The following is a 23,784-nucleotide window of genomic DNA, read 5'->3' as shown; positions in this document are numbered from 1 at the left end:
ATTTTGAAAAATAATAAAATAATATGCAACCTATTCTAAAATTTTTTATAATATATAGTAGGTTCTATATAAAATTTTCATTTTCTATATTAAATTTTCATTAGTTAATAATATTCTTTTTAAGCAGATTATATAACACTGAATAATAATATGCAAATGATATGATATATAGTGAATTAATCAAATCGCTTGAGACGCTTAAAATGATATTTAAAAGCAAAATAGTGTCAGAAAAAAGTCTGAATATGACACAATGTGATTTTATATTATACCATATTCGTGTACTTCAGTAAGGAATATTTAATTTATTTATGTAATTCGTAAATATAATTCACATCATTTTCATTTCTATCCATATAATATTTATTCTTTTATACTGTGCTAAACCTTTTAGATTTCTTAGTTTTCAAATCATTGTTCTTATGATATACATATCAATTTTGCTTACATATTTATATAAACTATATAAATGTTATAAAATATCCTAAAAACATCTATTGCGTCTAAATACACAATTAAAACATAGAAACACAATTGATTAACCTAGTTAACTGATATGGGTAACCTGGATATCCAAGGATATCTAAGAAAACGGTATAAATGCTACTTATGTAGAATTGATAAAAAGATCGTAAAATATATCACTACCTGTACATATAACGAAAATAAACTCGCTTAATTTCTACATTTTAAACATATTTAGTACTAACGATATATATATATTTAAAGAATTTACCAATATCAAACATAAGATTATAAAATATTCTAAGTATCAAATTTTGTTTTATTCGCTTAAAATTTAAAATATTTTCCTGGTTTCATAAATCATATCTATTTCAATTCATTAGAAATATAATGCAATGTAAAATATTATCAACTTATTATTATTAAAATATCAAAGAATCAAACAATTTCAACTGAATATAACTTGTGAATAGTTTTTTTTAAAAAAATAGAAATTTTATTTCTATTTCTATGTATATTTCTAAAAAAAAAAAAAATTATATTAGTGTTTTTGAAAATGTTTAGTTGCTTTAGTTAAATTAAAAAAAGAAAAAGTACTTGATTGATCCAAAAAATATTTTATATACGTTAAGAAAAAATTATATATATTTATAATAATTACGAATAGAAATTATCATAATAAATGAATGTTTTTTTATTTTAAAATAAAAAATAAATTAAAGATATTGTTTTGTAAATATCGAATTCTAATATCTAATATTTATAATGCAGAAAGAAATATTAAATTTTAGTTGATATGATTAAAAATGATGAAAAATTTTTAATCACGAGGATTCAAGGAAATATTCGTGATAATGTATTTATTTTTGACAATAGGTTTATTGATGCGATATGATGATATTTTTTAAATCAAATTTTGTTTTTTTTATTATTTATTATTATGATAAAAAATATTATCATATTATCAACGAAAAATAATTTTTATACATAAAAGGATAAACAATAGATTAAATATTTTTATTATATTGAATATAATTTATATATTTTGAAAGTGTCACAGTTTTTTAATAATTCTTATTTGTATTTCATATCTAATATTCAATATTTAAAAGAAAATTAAGAATTTTCACATCAAATTACAATATTTTGATATTAAAATTATGTTATAAAGAAAAAAAATGTAATACATATAATATATTGTATATTTGTATATGTTGTATATTTATCTATATCTATAGATTTATTTTTTTAATTTTAAAATTTTAAATATAATTATACGCTAAAATATTATTGATAATATATATGTGAAAATTATTTAATAATATTTATACTTATATTTTTTAACATATAAATTAAACGTAATATTAAAAACAAGAATAAGCCAATGATTAAATTAAAGTTAATGTACAAAATTTAACGGACATAAAAAAGCATAAGAAAAAAATACCTCTTGAGTAAGTTCTGCCGTATTAGTTGGTTCGTCTGGATTTTGCGAAGAATTTGATGAATCAGGTGATGTCATATTCCTAGTTGGGTCTGTGGAAAGTGATATACTAGGTCCTGCTATAGCGATATCTCTTGTAGATTCTTCAACATTTAACAAATATGCATGGATATCATTTAAACCAGAATTTATTCTATTATATCTTCCTAATGAATTCAAGTCTTCGAATAAATCTCTCTCATAATTTAAAAGCATAGAATCTAAGTTTTTAGGATGAACAAAGATAGGACGATGAACTATTGTATGAACATCAGTATGCCATCTTGAACCATTATTTAGATCTAAAGAACCTACACCTATGGTTTGAATATCCAAACCAAGGTAGGATTCAGGATCTATTCTTAATAAAGAAAGTAGCAATGTTAATTGGAATAGTTCCTCATGATACAATTTCTTTATACACAACATTATGCTCTTTTTGTTTTAATCACTTTCAATCGACAAATTTATTTACAAATCAAATTAATTTAGTTTATTATCACTGTGATTTGATATGTTCAATTCGTGGAATAAATAAGATTTTAAGAGACAAATGTTCATATTGAATTATTATTTTGTCGATGCTTTAAATCAGTCCAAATATATTCAATAACATTTCCACAACTGTTCATGTTTTAACATATCAAATATAAATAATGTTATATGCACGATTTTATAGAAGACAAATTCAAAACAGAGTTTTTAATTATTACTAGAGTTATCGAACATCACTTTTTAAACTTGTTTCTTTCTTTCTATATAAATGATATAAAATTTAAATTAAGTAGTTAAAAAAGATATTTTTTTATATTCTTGCTGGAGCAACTTATTCGACAGACTGTCAGAATGAAAATAAAGATTTGGATCTCTTTAAACAAGTATAGGTCAGTTACACGAACACAAAAATAACCTCAAAACACACACTACAACGTCAAACTTCAGTACACGTCGCGCACATCCTACGCATGCCTTGGATTTTGTTTGACAATTCAAGGCGATATTTTTTTTATCAATATTAACACTTTCTTTACACTGACACGTCACGGCAGTTAGAGTAAAAAATAAAAATTTAATTTAATAGTAGAAACTGACAGATCTATGAACAATACCGAATTTAAAATTATTTTAAATTTTAATTTTTATTAAATATTCGAGGCCTGCGACAAGCGCCAAGTACCTCCTTTCTTAAATCATGTTGCTTTGATGATATTGTAATTCTAACAATGATAACGTTATACTAATGCAATACAATGCATTTCACAGAGAAAAGAACTAGCACACCTTCCTGGGAGAGATCGTTCGCGATATGTGACTCAGCATTCACTCCGGCAACGTCGTTTCTCAGGGCTGCATAAAGTGCATGATTCTCCCTAATCAAAAATAATAGACAACTAATGCTTTTTATTTTTAAATTCATTTAATTATAATAAAAGAAATAATTATTTCTAATATATTAATTTTTTTATTCTTATTTATATGAAATGAATCGTCATTTGTTCAATATAGATATTTATAAATTTTAAAACAATATATAAAAATAATAATTTATATACGCACAACAAAAGAAAAATGTATTTCTACATTTTAATTTAATTAACTGTAATAATTAAATTAAAATTAAAAGAAATATAAATACAATATATATAATATACATATGTATATATAGATATTTAGATTTTTTAAACGCATTGTTAATACTGTATCAATATAAAATGTTTATCCATTTATATAACAGTACATATATTATATTCTAATTCATTGTATTTTCACTAGATTTTTAATGATGTAGAAGTTTATACTGATTGCGTAATGATTTATATTTATATTTATACAAACTCATTAATTTTTTTATTATTATTTTTATTCCACCGAAATGCGTAGAATTTATAGATAAGATAATTTTTTTTTCTTGTTTCATGATTAAAAATATTGAATTTTTTATATATATATGTGTGTGTACATATAATTATTTTTTATCAATTAAGTTTATTTTTATTTGATTATAATATAATTTTATATTTTATCAATATATAATTAAAAATCGTTTAAATTGCAAATTAAATTTAGAAATAAAATGATTTTTCTCTTGATAATTCGATCAATCATGTAAAATTTTCTTTATAAATAATATTTCTTAATAATAAACATATAAAATATAAAGAAAATTTGTTTATATAGTCACACAATTTTTAGCACTTCATACATACTAATATTTAAAATTTGTTAAAAATAAAGAACAAAAAAAAGATAAATTAATGTATATAAGTACATGCAACTCTACAATCACTATGAAATCAAACTAAAATAAAGGAACTTCATTTACGATTATGTTGGTACACTGTGCGTAGTTGCCATATTCAAACTATTAATACAAGTAAGTATATGAGTAATCAAGTAAATACGTGACATGTATAAAACAATTATATATATATATACGAGAAAATGAATATATATGTATACATATATATAATTTTTTTTTATATATATATGAAACACTATATATATATGTATTATATATATATATATATATATATATTTATTGTATATCACAAATAAAAATATTAAAAATATTTATATATTATCTACCTGATTCATGAACTGCGTTGATTTCAAATCCATCACATCGTTGCCGGGTGACAATGATGTCATACATGGTAAATCCTCTATTTGAAGCATCTTGAAGTCTCTATTAAACTTTTAATTTTAAAATATATATTACTTTGAGAGGAATCACTTAAATATTGATCAATATTAAATACTCATTACTGAAAATTATTAGAATAGAAACTGAATTATTGGGATGAAAATGAAACACATTACGTCACTTAATTTCGAAAAGCACACGCATTTTAATAAATCATTCATTGAAAGTAAAATGAACTTTCAAATCTTTTATCACATTTTACTTAAAACTCAATGACAAATATTCTTAACAAGATTTTCCTTCGCGTAATGATGCAATTATGGGATCGACGCAAAAGCAACCGTCTGTCGTTCCAGTATGAGATAATTGGAATTTTTCTTGAACTACGTCACTATGAGCTAGAACCGCGCTATTTGAACATGGCGCGAATAATGAATATATATACAAGTTCTGTTATATCGACGTTTCCGATATGCTGACACAAACACAATCACAGAATAAACTTAATATTCAAACGTATTTTTTTGATCTTCTATCTCGAGGGCAATTTCTTTACCATTGTAGCGTTATTCTTAAGTATCGATTCGATTTAGAATAATTAATAATATCTTAATATTAAAACTAACATTTGAAATTGAAAATAAATTTTGATATAAAATTGCAAATAAAAAAAATAGAATAAATATTTCATTATGAAATATTTTGCAGACATATATGAAGTATATGAAATATTTTATATTTATAAAAACTATTGTGAAACAAATAATTAGGATAATGATAATTCTACACTATTATATGTACTTTTTTTTTCAATTATAAAAAATTGCTTTTATCAAAAAAGGATTAGAAATAAATTTTTATTTTGATAAGAAATTAAAAAAAATTTTTTAATTTCATTATTTTTATTTTTTTATTTTATTAAATTTTTATTTCTTGTCATAATAACTCTATTATAACTAATTTTAAAACATTTTCGTCATATATCAGAGTATACTATGAGATTATTATTGTAGAAATATATTGAAAAGCTAAGAATGCAATATTTATACGTAACATTTATTTTCTAAAAATTATAACATATAATATAATTTTGAAAGAGAAATCTCGCTGTGTATTATCGTCTGTAGAATAGTGGGAGAAAGATAGAGATAGGATAAAAATATCGAAATCAGCGCCATCTTTAAAGTGCCGCAAATAAAACACAAAAAGAAAGGATGAAAAATAGTGGGAGAAGAATAGAGATAAAATAAGAATTGAGAATCATCTCTTGAATAATTTCGACGTTCGATAGATGGCGTTGAAGATCAATTCTTAGCCTATCTCTGTCTTTCTTCTATTATTTTTTCTTCTTATATAATTCAATTTATGGCACTCTAGAGATGGCGCTGATTTCTTATTTACTTTATATCAAAATCAAACATGTAATTGCCGATCATAAATATGCATTGAAGAATAGGTACAAAATATATATAAATATAATTAAATAATTAATATTAACTATAAGAATTTTATCATTGTTATAAGTTATTTAATATTTTTATCGTCATCAAGTTAAAAATATTCTATTCCGCAATTTTAATGATATTTTAACAAGGATTACGTTTAATAAAGTTTAATACTTATATAAAAAAATGATATAAATGATGTAAGTTATTTTATTCCTGAAATTTTTGCATTAAAAAATAAATAAAATTCCTAAATAAATAAATAATAAATAAATAAAATTCCTATTTAAAAAGTTGAAAATAACAGATAGGTTTCCTTTTTTTTTTTTCAAATAATAACTGAATAATAGTTGAAATTAACTTGTCATTGTTTCTCGTAATTGAGCTTTGAATGAATCGGATAATGCAAAAATTATTTTAAACATATAATATATTCATTTGTATGCTTGTACATATCTCGCATTCTTTTATACAACAAAATATCTATGACAACAGTATAGTAGAGAACGGTATACAATATATAGTTATATCAATAATTCATTCATAAATATGAGATGCAAGACAGCCTCGTTCTCTTAAGACATAACATTATCGAGTCATGATTGCATAAAATACATATAAGTATGTACTCTTGTTGATTACTCTGATGTCCAGTCTTTCGGTAGAACTTTTGCATCGGTTTTTCTCCGCGTCTAGTGGATTTGATTTGATTTCATTTAAATCGTTTCATAACAATATATATATATATGCGTGTATATGTACACATACATATATGTTGTTACTTCGATCGTATATTCGATATAATTTTGCGTTTAATACCACAATAAAGAACGGGTTTCTTCTAATACTGTTAGACCTTTGTAATAACGTTAAAAGAAAATAATTGTTAAAACATAATAATCGTGCATGACTTTCATGACGTGTGACACTTACGATTAATCGTAAATCTGTTTGTAAAGGAACATGACGATCTGTGCGATTTTCGTCGTTGAACGAAAGCGTCGATAAAACTGCATAATACTTCTTCTTAAACGATATACTTTCGGCTATAATACGAATGTTGTAAAGTAGGCCAATCGGTTCGTGCTCCCTTCGTAATCTTCGAAACTGGCGAACCGGCGAACCGAACGCTTTCGCAAATATCAATGGGGGCGATTTCGTTCGTTAAATCTTTAACAAGAGAGAATATCCGTTAGTGAAAAAATATGCTATTTACATGTAAGGTATCTAGTTGTGCGTCGATTCATTAATTCGCCGTTGGAGTGTATCAAAATCTACTTAAAGGGATCAACGATTTATGCAGCCGTTATTTTTCATCGATCTTTTTTTCTTCTTTTTCTTATTCTTCTTCTTCTTCTTCTTCTTCTCTTCTTCTTCTAAATGTAAACATGCGCGTATAATAATTCCGGCCGGAGAATCCTAATCCGATAAAAATCGACGATATTACTTACACAAGAAATATCGTTACTCGTCGGGATTCGAAGTAAGTTGTACTCTGATCGAAAATATGTAAAAAAATGGCATAAACCTCGAAAAAAATGGTATTTTTTGTTCGCGGGGAATTGCAAGCATCGTCGGCAGTTTTTTCGATACATTTTACGGGTAGAGATCAATCGTGTTCTATCATTATGTGCTCTAGCGTGAAACAACTAATTATAACGTGAATTTTTCTCTTTTCGATAACGAGTGCTTGATTGTTTAACGAGAGTGATGAGAACACGCACGATTCGATATTCGATCGACCACTGGATACGGACAGTGGAAGGTAAGAGACGCATAGAAAATAGTTTCTCTCCAATAAAATTCAAACGTATACAAGGTGTCTCGAGTTCTCTCTTTCGTTCTTTCTTTCTTTCTTTCTTTCTTTTTTTTTCTCTCCTTTTCGATCGAGCTAATAATTTGTTTCGCGTGTAATCTACTTGTACTCGTACTATACATATCATACATACGACACCTCATCGTAAGTCCAAATATTCCCGCTACATTTAACGTTGTACAATTAATTATTTAGATTTTTCGCTTTAGACTTAACCTCGAAATGCTAAATAATTCGTTAATTCTATTAGAAATGAAACGGAATAAAACGGAATCCCTTTTCCCCTCCCAACATTTCCCTGCTTACATCGTTTCGTATTTAACGTTTATTGTCGATAGATAACAATTAGAAGAACGTAGGAGATATATCTAACGATAGATCGATGCAAATTCAAGATCGTTGTTAGCATTTCAAGATTAAAGAATCCAATGCCAAAATCGCACGAATATTTTTTCTTTCTTTCTTTCTTTCTTTCTCTTTCTTTTTTTTTTTTCTCTCTTTTCTTTATAAAGGCCAGCAGAAATTTTTGGCATTCAACGTATTTTTTATGCATCTAAATACCTTTTTCGATACACTCGATCACACAGAGCACACAATTCCCTTATACGCTAATATGTACATACCATACAAAGCATCACAAGATTACATACATAAATTTATACACTTTTTCATAATAAAATATCCGATTCTCTATTATGCTACTTCATACGGAGAATGATCAGCTCCACGCGAGATATATATAATTCCGCGCATTCAACGTTCCGTTTTCTTACAATACAAATACACGACACATGGTACATCTATTTTTTCGCAATTATCGAAGGATTTAATTCTCTCATATTATTCTCTCATAATACGTTCTTCTATTTAGGGGCCAAATAAATCTTCTTTGTCGATTTACCGTTTTCACGAAACTAGAATTTCCGCTTGACAAAGATTTGGCCGATTATAAATCTTCTTCAACGTTGATATGCTACTTATATTTAACCGATTGTTTCCACAATCTTTTGTTTCATTTACCTAAATGAAATTTAACGTCGTCCGCCTTGATCTTTTATTTACAACATACGTCACGCTATTTCGACGCGAGGGGTAAGCCAAGATTCCTCCAAACTAGGAGATTCTTCAACGATCGTCGTCCATCATATTACGTATAATGTAAAACGTTGATTTTTCGTAACTGTACAATTGACATTTATCGCTACAAAAAATGTTTATATCGGTAAAATAATAATCGCGTAATAAATATAATTTGGTAACTTTGGTAACTTTGTAACTTGTACGCTACATTACGGACGAAGCCCGAATCGAGACGATCTCTAAATTTATTCGGACAAACAAAATCTCAAATGTCTAACGAATGGCACGTTATCTTACTTACATACGCTGTTTAGACGAATAATAATCAACGGATATTTGTTTCATAATCGATAAGATCATTCGAAGACGCGAAGTCTTCATTTTTTACAACAATTTAAGTAATCGCGTGTCGGACGCCTTCTCTCGATTCGACTCGAGACGATCTTCGACTTTAATTTGTTTCGTCTGGAAATTTTAAAAATGTCCATATCGTGAATCGAGCAATATCGTTTAAATAGATACCTCGGACTTTGGACAGAACGTAAATTGCCCTCAATTCGGAATTTTATCCGTAATTAAACGTACTACGCGATAAATGTTAATCGAATAAAAATCTTACATACATACATACATACATACGTACATACATACATACATACACTAGCACAGGCCAAAATATTATTCCATATTACCGATAGTATTACGGCTACTCTTTTAACACAGAGCACACGATTGATTCGATAAAATACGTAAATAGCATTTCTCTTCTGAAATTTCGTTACCATTCGTATGTCGTTGAATCGCTGCACTGGATGGATGGATCGGGAAGAGGGAAAAAAGAGAGAGAGAGAGAGAGAGAGAGAGGGGGTTAGGTATCACTTGGAGATGATTCGAGTCGCTTCTCGTAAAGTACAAGTAAGTATGTATCTTGGGAGACTAGCAAAGTATCAACGTTAATAGGCGTAGGTCGTTAGCCCCTTTCTTCCCGGAAAACGTTGGGTTACCGACTACCCTAGGAACAACGTTGCCCCTTTTTCTATAATAATCTTTTTCTTTTATACGTATACCTATAATAATAAATCCAATCTTCACGCGCCGCGTGTATAGTAAATAAAGTACTTTCGAAAGTGCGTATAAATCGGTGTATAATGCGTTTCACACGCTATAGGTAAACAATTCGGCTTCGTTTCGATTCGTCGAAAGATTGTTTTCCATAAGGGTATTAAACTTTGGTATTTCGATCTTTAACCGACGAAAATAATCTTTCGACGCGTATGACGGAAATGGGTGACATTTTCTTGATCTGCGAATTATATGCGTGTAATATAAACTAACTAACTGAAATAAATAAACGATTTGGCGATTATCTCGCCGAACATATCTTGCTTTTCCGCAGATATCGTATCACGCCAAGGTATCGCGCGTCGATACGTATCGCGAGAAACGCAAATATCGTTACGAAACGTACGGATGATGATCTCGCATCGTTCTTGTCCCATTCCCGGTAAACAAAGGGTTAACTCGTCTCAACGTTCAAATAATTCACCAGCCATCGATCAACGATATCCGCATTCTCTTTTACCCAATGAATATTGAACTTGATCGTTTCTAGACTTTGCTCCAATGCACGTTCACCGCTTCCGACGTCCACCTTTTTAAAGAATTCCGAAACCTACGGTTTAAAAGCATGAAAACATTGAAAACGCATTTCTTCTTCTTTTCGAATCGATCGAATCGGATGCAAATTCTCCCGGAGAAGGAGAATTTAAAAATTTTAACGACAGTTTAGGCTAAAGTAAAGTTTTTTTCAACGAAACGTCCGTTCGATTCGAGAGTAAGATTGTGTATGTAAGAAAATATGTGTAAATAAGAAATACGAACCTCGTGGTAGTCGTATTCCGTGAAAAAGTTGGAAACCACGACAGATATAAGTCCGCTCAACGATCCATTGCCAAGTAAAACGTGTATCTGAGGCCAATACGCTTTAAGGTGACGCCACGCGAGAAATTGACCGTCGGAATTGGTGGCGACGGAAATTATAACCGTTTCCATGTCTTGCGACTTCACCATGTCACGATCTAACGACCGTAAAAGATAACGTTGCAACAACCAAGAATCTGTGCTCGCTCCCAACGCTTCCAACATTATCAATTTCTCGCTCGATACTTGAGTCTCTTGATAATTTTCCCAACAATGATTCCACTCCTTTTCACCGCCAAACTTGATTCCTATATACCCATGATTCCGTGTATCGAATCCGTAAGATATATTTTTTATTCCGTTTATTATTCCATAAATAGACAATTGAAAAAAAAAAAAGAGAAAAAAAGATAATTACCTGCGATGTACACTACATTCCGTATATTGGGCGCGATCCGTTTACCTTTCAACATCCAATCTTCGAAAAGGGATTTGGCTGGCTTTACCACATCTTCCAATTTTATGGACACAGCCGATTGAAGTACGGCGATCCTCAATAATCTGCGGAAAAATTTATATATATATATATCTATAGATGAAAATGATTCGCTTCGAATTCGATTCGAACGTGTTATATTGTGTCTTCTCGAGAAGAGATACGCGTAAAACTATTATTATATTAGTATTGGTATCAGCAATTATGAGTTATTACGAGTTATGAGTTATAGTTACTTCTTCAAATGGGACCCCTCGTCGGACCAACCCACGTATTTCGTAACCGGAGTCAACAGTTTTTTAAAAAATAAGATATATCTTTTGTATCCAGGACTTTCGCTCAATCTTTCTTTCCAAGAATGTAGATATCTGAGCGCCGTGGTCCACGGCGCGTAATCCCTTTCGTTCAAAAGATAAAGGGACAATCGAAGGGGAACGGTGGCGTTCAACTCGCCCGCCTCGCACAACGTGAACGCATCGTCGATGAGATTAGCACGGTCCGCTGGACTAAACTTGGTGTGATCGTTCAACAAGGTAGCGATGATCGACGCCCACATCTCTTCCGGATAAGTCACGCGATAAAATCCACTTTGATTCACGTTACATTTTATATATTCCACGTCGCTAGGTATCTCGAACGTCGCTGAAAATAAATGATCGTTTAAATATATACGTAAGGGAGGCAACGAACGCTTCTCTCGATCATTGTTTCGTGCGCTCGTACCGTCGGTTAAATTCATCCACACGTTGTGAAGTTTGCGCGGTTCTTTGTCCGTGTAGTAGCTCAACGGGATATACCATTTGTAGTCAAACGACGATTTCGTTCGTTGCGATTCCGTATCGTTCTCTTTCGGCGAAATTAAAAATCTCTTCTGAGTAGCCGTGATTGTATTCCCGTTACGCGTAATCGTGATCAGAGGAAAACCCATTTGCTGCGTCCACGTGTCCATAATAGCCTGTCGGATGGGATTCGATTTAATCATTTATACGTACACACGCACGCGCACACACACACATATTTATACGTACGGTAAATAAAAGATAAATAAAAGATGGAACAACACGGTATTTTTTTTCTTGTCTATATTACAGATAAAATTATAGTATATATATATATATATCGGTCTAAATGTATACCTACTTTCACGTCAAAAGTATTATTGGCATGTTTGGTAAAGGCCGCCCAAAGATCGTTCGTATCTGCATTTCCATACGCGTGCGAATTCAGATAATCGTTCAATCCGCTTTTGAGAACGTCTTCGCATAAAAAGCCTTCAAGCATGTTTAGAATGGAAGCACCCTTACTGTAACTGATATCGTCGAATATCGCTTCGATCTCGTTCGGATCTTTGACCTGGACGCTTATAGGATGACTGGTGGCCAACGCGTCGAGATCTAGAGCCGATTGCGTTTTCTCTAATATAAACTTGTCCATCATGCTCCACTCGGGTGAAATGTGATTCACCCCCTTGTACTCGAAGAAACTGGCCGCCCCCTCGTTCAACCACAAGTCGTTCCACCATTTCATAGTGACCAGATTACCGAACCATTGATGGGCCAATTCGTGAGCCACGATCGTACCGATCCATTCGTGAACGTTGGTCGACGACTCTTCCGGATCGTAAAGTATCGATGTCTCCCGATACGTGATCAGGCCCCAGTTTTCCATCGCCCCGGTGGCAAAATCGGGGATAGCTATTAGATCTGCGGAATGGAGTTATCGCGAGTTAAAAAGAAACGAGAAGGAAAGGGAAAGAAGAGAGACTCGATCTTTTCTTCGATCGAATCGTTTCGCACGAACCTTGTTTAGGCAACGGATAATGTACCCCGAAAAAAGACTCGAAGTAATCCATTATACGAGCGGCTGTTGTCACCGCGTATCTCGCCTGTGGAAGCATCGCCTCTGACGCGTAAACGCTCACGGAAATATTTCTTTTCGTTAATTCCGAGACTCGTTTGAAATCGCACACTACGAACGCCACCAAATACGTGGACATCTCTACGGATTCTTGGAAGTCGTCGCGAAGCTGAAAAAAATTTATCACGCGTATAGAATATTATTATGCATCAATTATGAATCAATCGTTTCGATACTCACGAGTCCCGTGCCCATGTAAAATCCCGCGTCCTCGGTGTTCATTACAGGCATGTTGCACAACGCGATGTGAAATCTGTCTCTGAATATCGAAACCTTGAACTTTGCTTTAAATTGCGGTTCGTCGAAGCATGGAAATGCCGAGCGTGCGTACGTAGGTTCGAAATGGGTTGTCGCGAGGTACCTAAAGTTGGGAGAGAGAGAGAGAGAGAGAAAGAAAAAAAAAAAGAGAGAAAGAAATTCGGTTAAAAATTTACTCGAGATAGAAACGCGCCTTCAACAGATTTTCCAAACAGAAAATTATTACAGTTTCAGAGTGACCTCTTTTCTCCTTCCGGGGTAACGTAGCTGCTAAGATAAAATCCCTCCAGTTCGCTGCTGAGTTTCGAAATGAACCTCAAATGTACCGTGTAATTTCCTCTCTTTCGAAATTTACTCTCTTCCAATTCTAAATATAATTGTTGGTGTTTCGGATATTCCAGCAATCTCGAAATTTTTAATCTGTGCCCTTTACGGTCTTGAATCATCTAAAAAAAAACGAACAACGATGCGATCAAAATTATCAAAATGTCTGTGCGTAATTTCAAAAAAAAAAAAAAAAAAAAAGAGAGAAGAAAAATTGCTTTACACTCACTTTCTCGTTTATTGTCAAATTTTTACTATGGAAGACGATATAGTTGGTCTCTCTATCGACGTAGAATTCGATCGTGACCTGTCCTGAAAGTGCAAATCAAGTTATATTAAGTTAATCGTGCCACGAAATATTGCGTAAATAATTATTGAATATGTGCGAACGACACACGTCGTTTATTTACCTTTTACCTCTAACGTTGTAAGATTTGGATGGATGGTGATATTGTACCTGGTAGGATGCGCAAACGTAGGTAATCTCACGTTATTCCAAGGGAACACCTGTAACGATTCCGTTCGATCAATTTTATTTTTAAACGATCGAGTAAAAAATTTCGCGCCAAAGATCTGTCCATCTATCTATCCATCTATCCGTTTTCCGCGTATGATAAAATTTTACGAACGGTACGACGCGAAGCGTTATAGCAGTTACTATATATACGTATATATATATATACTATAGATCACGATGACGTGTTACGATTGATTTCCCGCCAACACGTTTCGTAGTTCGTTCACAGTTAGCTTCGAGCCAAGCATATGTTGGTGCGAGCATTATAATACCACACGGAACCTATATTACAACGTACGTTGTATTATAAAGGTGACGTCGAATCCAATACGTATTTCACACTTTGGACGCGTTCTAATTTCTCTTGCAACCCGAATAGAGTCGATATTAATTCGAGGAATTCGTGGTCTAGAATACGCGTGAAATAAACGCGATACGATGTTTTTGCTCGACGATATCGTCATCAAGGGAAATAAAAACGAATAATAAAAATAATAATAACCATACCTCTCCATTAGTCGCAAGAGGCTCGCTGCTTTTTTTATCGTCCTCGATATCCACGCTGGCTGGCTTCTCTCCAGCGCAAGGGCAGTCTATTAAAAACAAAAAAAAAAAAAAAAAAAAACGATNAAAAAAAAAAAAAAAAAAAACGAGAAAACCAATAATACAAAGGGGGAATAGTTGAAACTCGACGAACGATTTTGCTCCTTGTTATATTCACAAATTGATGGAATTTTTACACTACCGTTTTGTGGTCCCGCGAAGGCAATGATGAGTGATATGGCGAAAAGGATCGCAAAAACAACGGTAGCTATGCAGAGAGCCCTTTTTTGAGAACACACAATTCCATTATGCTCGTAAATACTACGTTTGTGCAATCCTGTGTTACTGTCTCCTGGAACAAAGGATCTCCTGAAGAGTGATCCAATCTTGTATGTATACGTACGTACACATACGTTAACCATAATATTTAAAAGTTTATTTCAATAACGCGAACAAACGTATTGGTGTTGATAATTAAAAAATAAGAAAAAAAAGAAAAAAGAAAAGAAAAATACAAACGCGAGCGACTAGGTTGATAAAGTTTCCAAACATAAAATGTCTACTAAACGCGAGAAACAGGTTTCCCGTCCTCGGTTACACACTTGACCCAGATTTTTGATTGTCGAGAGACGAGCGACGTGTGACGTTAATGCGGTTACTCGGAAACACGTGAGACGCTCGTGTATATTTTATTATCGAATTCCAGTTTGGAAGATCGTAATTTTATAATTGGGGGATGGGGGGATGCACGCGTGCGGCGCAGCATTGGTTCGGAAGAGAGGAGGGCGAAGAGGTGGTAGAAGTAAACAAAAACGGAGCTTTTTCGAGAGCGAGAGCAATTCGCGCGAAATGAGTTTGTCCGCGCGACGCGATCTGTCTACTACGGAGTAGGAACGAACGAGTTTGGACGAACGTGTTTACGCGCACGCAACACGCGAGGTTATACCGCGATCCGGTCGGGATTAAAATTTGAAATGATGGCGAAGAGCGAAGGCGAGAGAGATCGAGGCGAGAAACGGGCGATACGATCGCGCGTTTCAATCCGAAAGATCAGAAGAAGCTTCTCCTTTATTGATCGCACGCACGTGCTCCTCGTATAGTCTATATTCGTAGCCCGGAGGGTCGTAAGTGGGCCATCTGGTCGAACGATTCGAAAGGAAGAGGAAGGATCGGCGTGTGCGAAAAAGAGAGGGAAACGAGGGAGGGAAGGGAAAAGGAGAAAGGGATGGAAAGAGAGGAATGGGGGAGAGAAATGTCGAGGTTATACCGCTGTCTCACCTGTCAGAAAGGCAACGTCATCCACATCTTGTTCGCTCATCGTGAACCGATTCGGCGGCGGTCTCCGACGAACGATTTCTTTTACCTGACCGTCGTTCGTGGCATATAAAATTTTGATCAAGGGCTCTCTCTGTTCAGCCAGAATTCGGGCGGTCGTACTCGTGGCTCCCTGCTTCTTCCCTTAATGCTTCCCTCCTCGATTCGTACACGGATCGTGTACGGTTGTTGTCGGTGTGCGTCCAGTGTCAAGGTCAAGGAATCACCGAGGAAGGCTCGATGTTTTTACCGGGGGACCAGCTCTCCTTCTTCGTCGTCCTCGTTCCGTTCGCTCGCTTTATTTCGATTCAAAGGCTCGATCTGTAGAGGCGAAGTCGGTCGAGTACACGGTCGAGTAGCGAGCACGGGCACGGGCACGGGCACGAGCACGAGCACGGGCACGGGGATACTCGTAAAATCACAATGAGCACAGGTGCGAAGAAGACGAGGACGAGGACGAGGACGAGGGCGAGCAGAGGCACGAGCAGGAGCACGAGCACAAGCACGAGTACGAGCGCGATCAACGAGGCCCCGACGAGGACCCGCGACAACGTGACGATGCACGAGCTTACGAAGTCACCGAACAGCTCGACGATGTCGGCCAGTCTATAACGCGCGACGTGCCTTGACATTTCATTGGCATTAAAGCGTGAATATAGCGACTGCGGAGTTAGGCAGAAATGGCGACTTTCCAAACCCCTTGGTGGCGGATCGCTTTACGGGGGTGGATTTGCAGCTCTCGCCACGCCGCACCTCGCTTCGCCTACCCTCCTATCGGAGGTGGTTGCTTGCTTTTACCGTGGCGCCATCCGTGACCCACCCTTCCAAAGTCCTTCTTCCCCTCTTTTATTTCCACGCTCGGGTTGGTAACAACATTCTCTACCATTCTTTCCCTCTCGCTTTCGCCCTCCGATATCCTAATATCTTTTCTACGATCGTATCGATCTTGCCTACCTTCTCTATTCCTTCCTTTATTTCCTCTTCCTCTCTCTTCCTATCGTATACGCGTGTATACGATAACGAACGGTAATATCGTATAGTCAAAAATCGAGAGAAAAAGAAGAAGGAGAAAAAGAAATGTTCAAGTGTTTTTTGTGCTGCGAAACATGATTTTTCACTCCAGTTTACCGTTGACACAATTATCCACTTTGCAAACCTATTCAACTGCATCGAGTATCGACACTTTAACATTCGATACGGCAACGAGGGGAAGTATGCGCGCGATACGTCCGAGAACTCTCGTTTTTGCATATAGGATAAAGGAGCCGACGATACACGTACAATCGTTACATCCCATGCATATTCAATAACTGCTGTTTCGTTTTTTTGTCCTCGTTCTATTCTCTCGAGATGAAACCAGTTTAACCTTAATCGTAATAATCTTATGCTATGCGAAATATCCTCTGATACGATGTCCTGGAAATTGCTTCATCAATTTAACACGTGAAAACGAAAGTTCGTACGCATCGCCTAATTTATCTTGCTTTTAAATCGTAGCCAATTATTAATCCGTCAATATTGATTATTCGTCCCGATTAATAACCGGTATGATGATGATGATGATGATAATAATATCGATTATTGATTATTAATCGAGTAAAACTGAAACGAAGAAAAATCGCAATTTTATTACGAATAATGTTAAATAATCGTACAATAATATTATAAATAATTGGGAGGCAAAAGACAACGATCGAGCATCGAATAGAGAAATGATCGATCGAATAACTGATACGTTGATTAATAAATATTTTTATTCTAGTGGAAAGATTCCAGCGTTGGAAAGCTGACGTTATCGAAAAAGAAGCGCGAAGTCGATGCGAGAATCTAGCGGATACGAAAAATTGGAACGGATCGATGCGAAACGATGTGCGAGCGTGGAATAAAATTCTGTCCTCGTATTACCGATTATGGATTCGCCAAGGATCTCTTAGAGAAGTTTTCGACTCATAGTAGCGAACTTGAGCGATACTTGAACCGTTCGAATCGTCCAAGTTCAATATTCTTGACGGACAAAGTCTCGATTGAATGCTGACAATGGCATTCAAACTGGGGAAAGAGGGAACATTTCCGTTTCTCATCTTCTTTTTGATCCGTGAATCAAGCCCTAAGGTTACCAACGTTTCTCTTATGTATCCAGTAAATCTTGTCTATCTTAACGTGACTTGTGATCGGATCTAAAAAAAAAACTGGTGAATATAAAAATAATTGTGACAAATATACAATAAGGATGTAAAAGTTATGTTTTTTTTACAAGGTTTTTAAAAATTCACGCTGTACCGTGTAGCAAAGATAGTTTACGATGCTCGTAAAAATATTTTACAACGTTACGCAAACTTACTCGAGTAACTCGTGACAAATTACGTTTTCGAATTTTCGACGAGTATTTCGGTAATACGAAATTCATCGATTTATTATTAAGAATAAAAAATCCGAATAATTTTTTTAATATTCGAAAACAAATCTATCCCTCTATTCTAAAATAAAACGGGTCACAAGTTCAAAAGTTCAGATATATATAAATGTTTCGCTTCTCTATCGATATTGATCATATTTGGAAACGTTAGAATAGTATATAAATAAACTGGATCAATTTAAAAATATTCTCTCGATTCCATTATCTCGTTTCGACAATTGATATTCGTCATTTGTTACAACGTTGTTAAAATCTTTCCAACAATTTTGCGTTCTCGTCAAAATCATCGTCTCTTCGCGTTAACAAAGTTTCCCCAGTAGTGGAGCAAAACTCTTTTTTGAATTCTTTTTTTTTTTTTTTTTTTTTTTTTACAATATGCTCGCTATTTTCGAAGGGACATCGAAACGATCGATCGAAACGAAAGCAAGAAATAAAAGTAAGAAAAATCGAAACGTAATTTATAAACAAAAAAGAAAAAACAAAAAAAAGAAAAGAATTAAAATTATTCGAATTATACATCGCGTCGAGAATAAAAAAAAAAAAAGAAAAAGATTTTTCCCCGAGGAAAAAGCATTTAAAAGCGAGATTGCGAAATACGGTGGCGTTAATGAAAATTTCAGGTTAACAATCCGTACGACAGTAGGCTCGAGCTTAGCGGTAAGTTGACTCGTTAAGAGAGTAGTGAAGGTTGGGTTACAAGTGGGTTTTTACTCACCTGAATTTATCGGGACCTCGGTGGTGGTGTTGGCAGTCCCGTTTTGGCCGGGACTTCGCGAACTCGAGGTTCTACCCAAAGGCTCCATCCGGATCGCCTCGCTGCTTTCTCGCGTCGAAGTTCCCCCTGGCATTTTCCTTCCTCCTCTTCCCCCTCCGCCTCCCTTTTTATCCGGTAACCTCGCACCGCGTCCACTTTCGAGCGGAACGTACACCCTTCCTCCTTCGCTCCACGCGAATCACATTCTTCCACCTTGATTTCGACGCTTTTCAACAACGATCCACTTTTGTCCTCTTCTTCCCTTTCATTCGTGTCAACGGATCGAGAGATTTTCATCCGACTACGGCCAACTTTCATTCGTTCGAACGCAACTCACTTCCTCACTTTTCACCAACCTTTCGCTCCTATATCTACATTCGATGTTCCACATTCTTCGTTACGTTTATACTTTATATTTATCTTTTCGTGGTAGACGGATATCACTCAAGGCGAACATTGGTCCCAATCGCGAAACTTTGGTAAAAAAAATTTATATAAAACGATATTTCTTTCTTTCTTTTTTTTTCTTTTTTTTTTTTTTTTTTAAATCTTTTTTATAAATACTGTCGTTTTGTAAAAGGGATCGATTCGTTTTTAATTATTACGTCCACTCGCTCGGGCAGTGCACATGTATCGTGGTCGAGCGATCAATAACATTATCAATTACAATTACACTAATAATTTTCGTAGCTTGTCGCGTAAATATATGTAAATATCTATGCTTTTTAACGTAAAAATACAAAGTACACTAATCTTGATAAATTACTTCTATTCGATACGTACGTAAAGTTTAGTCGTATTTTCAAAAAATATAAGCGAGCGAATATAAGGCAAAGTTGCAAATTAAGATAATTCGTGGCATCACGTATATACGTTCTATTTCTATAAACAAATAGCAATGTATATTTTTATTTCGTTCTCGTGTATGTTTCTTTTTATTATTATTATAATATCGTAAGATATTTCCTCGGCGTATTGTTAAACGCGATACCTGGAACAAAAATACAAAACACGATAATGTTTCGATATAAAGAAAATTCAAAAAGAGTAATTTGAGAGATAAAAAAAAAATCGATCGAACTTTTATTACGCGTAAGTATATTAGGATATACACAGGATCGTTTAGGAAATAAGCAATAATCTGGCGATAGGTATATCGCAATTTCCATTTATTCGTTCGGCCGCAAAATGAGAGATCCGTGAGAGAATGTATTAATTTTTAATAATCCGCTCGGAGCGATTTAACGGAAGAACGAAATGACGCGCCATATATAATATATCATATATAATAACATATATGAAACAACAATTGTCGATCGCTTTACGATTTGCCGCCAATTACAACCCCTTTCTCGTTCTGTTCGAGAACAGAATAGTTCTAGAGCCTAATAATATTGTATGAGCCGAATAACATTGTATTTCGTTTATTTCGAATCGATGATAAAATAACTTTTAATAAATTGTTATCGATTTTATCAGGTTTATAACGTGTAAAAAAACAATGTGGGTGTATAGGTCGGATCGCACGTTGTATATATACATTCAAAGCATATTTTATAAAGTTATTTCTGTAACGACAACAAAGTTGTTAATTATATGCACCAATATCTACCTTTTTTTTTTTTTTTTTCAAGTATACTCTCGTTTAGATATCCTCTGAAGCGTTATTTAAAAGAGACAGAGAGAGGAGGAGGGGGAAATTATCCATAGACAATAGACGCTAGATCGGTACATCTGTGTGAAAGTTTTATTTTAAACGGCAATTACAAGCCGAGACGTTGTAATTAGAGTCGTCGAGAATCAGAGGACCGGCAGAATAATCCACGAACGACACTTTCTTTTCATTTCGGTGGCAAGCAATTATGCATTTACCGAGACGAATGCTTTCCACACGGTTCGACTTTATTGCCACTAATTCGCGCCCATTGTGCAATCTCTTGTTTACACTCGTTTCTCTTTCAAAACTCTTCTACCGCGCGTAGTTTCGGTGCCGTTAATCGTACACGTTATCGTATAATAATTACGAATGTTACGTTTCTCTCCGTGCAAATCGTGATCGTTGAATGTATTAACCGTATCGAGATGCAAATTGTAATTTAATAGTTTCATTATAGTTTTATCATATACATGTAGATATATACTTGAAAGAACACGTTTGCACGTTTTTCTCGGTATTGAAATTCTTGAAAGAAGAAAATTATATAATTGATACATTATATAAAATGATACATCTATATATCGAATAAGACACTTTAACATTTGCCAGAACATTGTTCGTTCGATTCATAGAATATTCAAAGAATCGCGATAATTAATAAATTTACAAGGAATGTTGTTTCTTAAAATTTTTCCTCATGATGATTAATTATACGTTAATTTTGACAATTACAGATTTATGGTACAAATAAATTACATATTTTTTCTCGCGGTTAGTTTTAGTTTGCTTATAAAAATTTTACTACAACAAATTCTATTTATACTACGTTGCATAATAAATGATATGCATCGTGCAGACAAGCGAAGGTTACGAGAAAATTATCTCTAATTTCTGAGTGTTTTTGTATTTAACTTTGTTATTATAATGCTACGTAATATTTCCTTCGAAATGTAAATTTTAATCGTGCGATTTTTATATTTGTACCAGACGATGTTTTTCCAATTTAAAAAGCATAATTATTTATTTTTATTTTTATCATAATTCGTACCATGATGCGAACAACGATCCTTTGATGGATATAGCTAGTTAAAATATAAAGATTCTCGACACGTTTCGTACGAAGATAGAAATTTTTCGAGAAAAACGTCTAAATATTAATTTTTAATTAGTTTCGTTATCGAGTTGGAGTACGGACGAAGCGAAAAGTCGGATGAATTTCTCGCCTTTTCTACTTTCCTTCGTAAATTCGAAGAATACGGGGAGCATCGTGCGAGGCGAATTTTCAACGGAAAGAGAAATAGTGCGCAACTTTTTGTTTCATCCTTAGTTCTTAGTTCACTACACGGGTAACAGCATTTGTGTGCGCGTGTGATACACGAACGCTACCTCGTGATAGAACGTTGACCCTGCCCAGTTCGCGGTCGAGAAATCCCTCCAAACAAACGAAACCGTTAAAATACAAAGACTCGTGTGTCCCACGTCCACCTAAATCGTGGCACCATATTTAATAATATGCTTAATAATNCGCTACCTCGTGATAGAACGTTGACCCTGCCCAGTTCGCGGTCGAGAAATCCCTCCAAACAAACGAAACCGTTAAAATACAAAGACTCGTGTGTCCCGCGTCCACCTAAATCGTGGCACCATATTTTCCAACTGCTTAATAATACATCTATATACCTACGCGTAAGAAGAAAAAAAAAATGAAATCGAGGAAAAAAAGAGAGACGCGAAACGAAAAAAAGGATCGAAGGAACGAATGAATTTGGAATATGCGTATATTAATAATTGCATGGAAAGGCGTTGAATGGAAACGAAAGCGAAAAAGGAAGGGAAGGAAGAAAAAAGAAAGGAAAATAGAAAACTAACCTTGTTCCCAGTGAGCAAAAGGATTCGGTCGATTCGACGGGAAACGAAATCGATCGATATTCGAAATTCGACGTTGACGATGACGTTGAAGGCAGAAATGTGGAAAACGCGGCTGGAACCGGCACACACACCTCTACTTCTCAACTCTGCTACTCAAACATCGGAAGCGGAAGGAAATATTTATGCGCGCCGCGGCAGATTGAACGGATCGAAGTTGGAGAAAAGAAAAAGGCGCGGTGGCGTGTCGGGTGTTGGACGACGATCGCATCGCTGCCGATGATTAAACTCGACGGACGACTGTACGGATGTACGAGGAGACGATGGGAGGCAGCATCGTCCGTGTAAACGGTCGAACGGTGAGAATGGCACTGAGCGAGGGGAGTTTGAGAATCGAGCGTGGCTAAATTTCCGGACGCAGGGAGGCGCGGCGGTCAGGATCAGCCACAGGTTGCGCCCGCCTCGTTCACGCAGGCCGGGCATCTTGGCTGATCGTAAAGCGGGGAGGAGGGAGAGGACACCCTCTATGCCCAAGCGACAGAAAGAGAAATCGATTAACTTAACATCCACAGCTACATACCCCTTCTTTCCTCCAACGTTCACGCGAGTTACGATTTCGATCGCTTTCGAAATAGACTCTCAACTCCCGTTGTATTTTAACTAAATTCCACTCGATCGATCCGCTTTCTTTTTTCGAACTTTCCAAAATATTCGCTTCTCGTCCGTTTCCTACATACATACGAGTACGATTAATTAATTCGTAATAATTAATTCCTAGGTATGTTATAGAGAATAAGAATAAATTCGATTCATTTTATATCGATTCGTTTGATTTAATGGTATTGAAAGGTATTGAAACGTATAACGAT

At 34.3% G+C, this 23,784-nt stretch overlaps 2 protein-coding genes across 8 annotated transcripts in view; both read right to left on the bottom strand.

The window, feature by feature from the left end:
• LOC122715913 (segmentation protein cap'n'collar) overlaps positions 1 to 4,948 on the bottom strand; it is a 74,852-nt gene extending 69,904 nt beyond the window's left edge. Inside the window, exons 1-2 of one of the 3 annotated variants that reach the window (XM_043938497.1) lie at positions 4,535 to 4,948; positions 1,913 to 3,318 (exon numbers count right to left, since the gene is read on the bottom strand). In XM_043938497.1, the coding sequence (XP_043794432.1) occupies positions 1,913 to 2,377 (465 nt within the window). In that variant the 5' untranslated portion in view covers positions 2,378 to 3,318; positions 4,535 to 4,948. The remainder of the gene's footprint in view (positions 1 to 1,912; positions 3,319 to 4,534) is intronic. The other 2 variants (XM_043938495.1, XM_043938498.1) reach the window with 2 other exon arrangements.
• A 1,529-nt stretch (positions 4,949 to 6,477) lies between these two features.
• LOC122715743 (endoplasmic reticulum aminopeptidase 1-like) lies at positions 6,478 to 23,250 on the bottom strand. 5 transcript variants are annotated; one of them, XR_006346897.1, is made up of 16 exons: positions 22,919 to 23,250; positions 19,354 to 20,383; positions 15,111 to 15,260; positions 14,873 to 14,958; positions 14,259 to 14,355; positions 14,078 to 14,160; positions 13,765 to 13,970; positions 13,447 to 13,627; positions 13,150 to 13,375; positions 12,490 to 13,052; positions 12,073 to 12,304; positions 11,586 to 11,991; positions 11,272 to 11,414; positions 10,815 to 11,161; positions 6,971 to 10,605; positions 6,478 to 6,893 (listed from the first exon to the last, which is right to left on the bottom strand). XR_006346897.1 is itself a non-coding variant. In XM_043938166.1 (15 exons), exons 2-15 carry the CDS (start codon positions 19,484 to 19,486, stop codon positions 10,450 to 10,452), a joined length of 3,009 nt encoding a protein of 1,002 aa, XP_043794101.1. In that variant the 5' UTR covers positions 19,487 to 20,383; positions 22,919 to 23,250; the 3' UTR covers positions 6,478 to 10,449. The 5 variants fall into 5 exon arrangements, 4 of the variants coding, with proteins under 4 accessions (XP_043794101.1, XP_043794102.1, XP_043794103.1 ...); XM_043938166.1 differs by having other exon boundaries at positions 6,478 to 10,605; XM_043938167.1 differs by having other exon boundaries at positions 6,478 to 10,605; positions 15,111 to 15,257.
• Positions 23,251 to 23,784: the final 534 nt, after the last annotated feature.

The sequence above is a fragment of the Apis laboriosa genome, unplaced genomic scaffold, assembly GCF_014066325.1.
Source record: "Apis laboriosa isolate Shangri-la unplaced genomic scaffold, ASM1406632v1 scaffold40_cov151, whole genome shotgun sequence".
NCBI classification, from domain to species: Eukaryota; Metazoa; Arthropoda; class Insecta; order Hymenoptera; family Apidae; genus Apis; species Apis laboriosa.
The sequence above is the reverse complement of the archived record's forward strand: the minus strand, read 5'-3'. Positions and strand labels throughout refer to the sequence as shown.

Bases quoted from the DNA above. Each gene is read 5' to 3' on its own strand.
- LOC122715743 (XM_043938166.1), bottom strand. From the start codon at position 19,486: ATGCCAGGGGGAACTTCGACGCGAGAAAGCAGCGAGGCGATCCGGATG. The intron at 13,628-13,764 runs GTCACTCTGAAA...TCCCAACTTTAG, and splicing joins ACCCCGGAAGGAGAAAAGAG to GTACCTCGCGACAACCCATT. The intron at 11,162-11,271 runs GTAATTATCTTT...ATGGGTATATAG, and splicing joins GAATGTAGTGTACATCGCAG to GAATCAAGTTTGGCGGTGAA.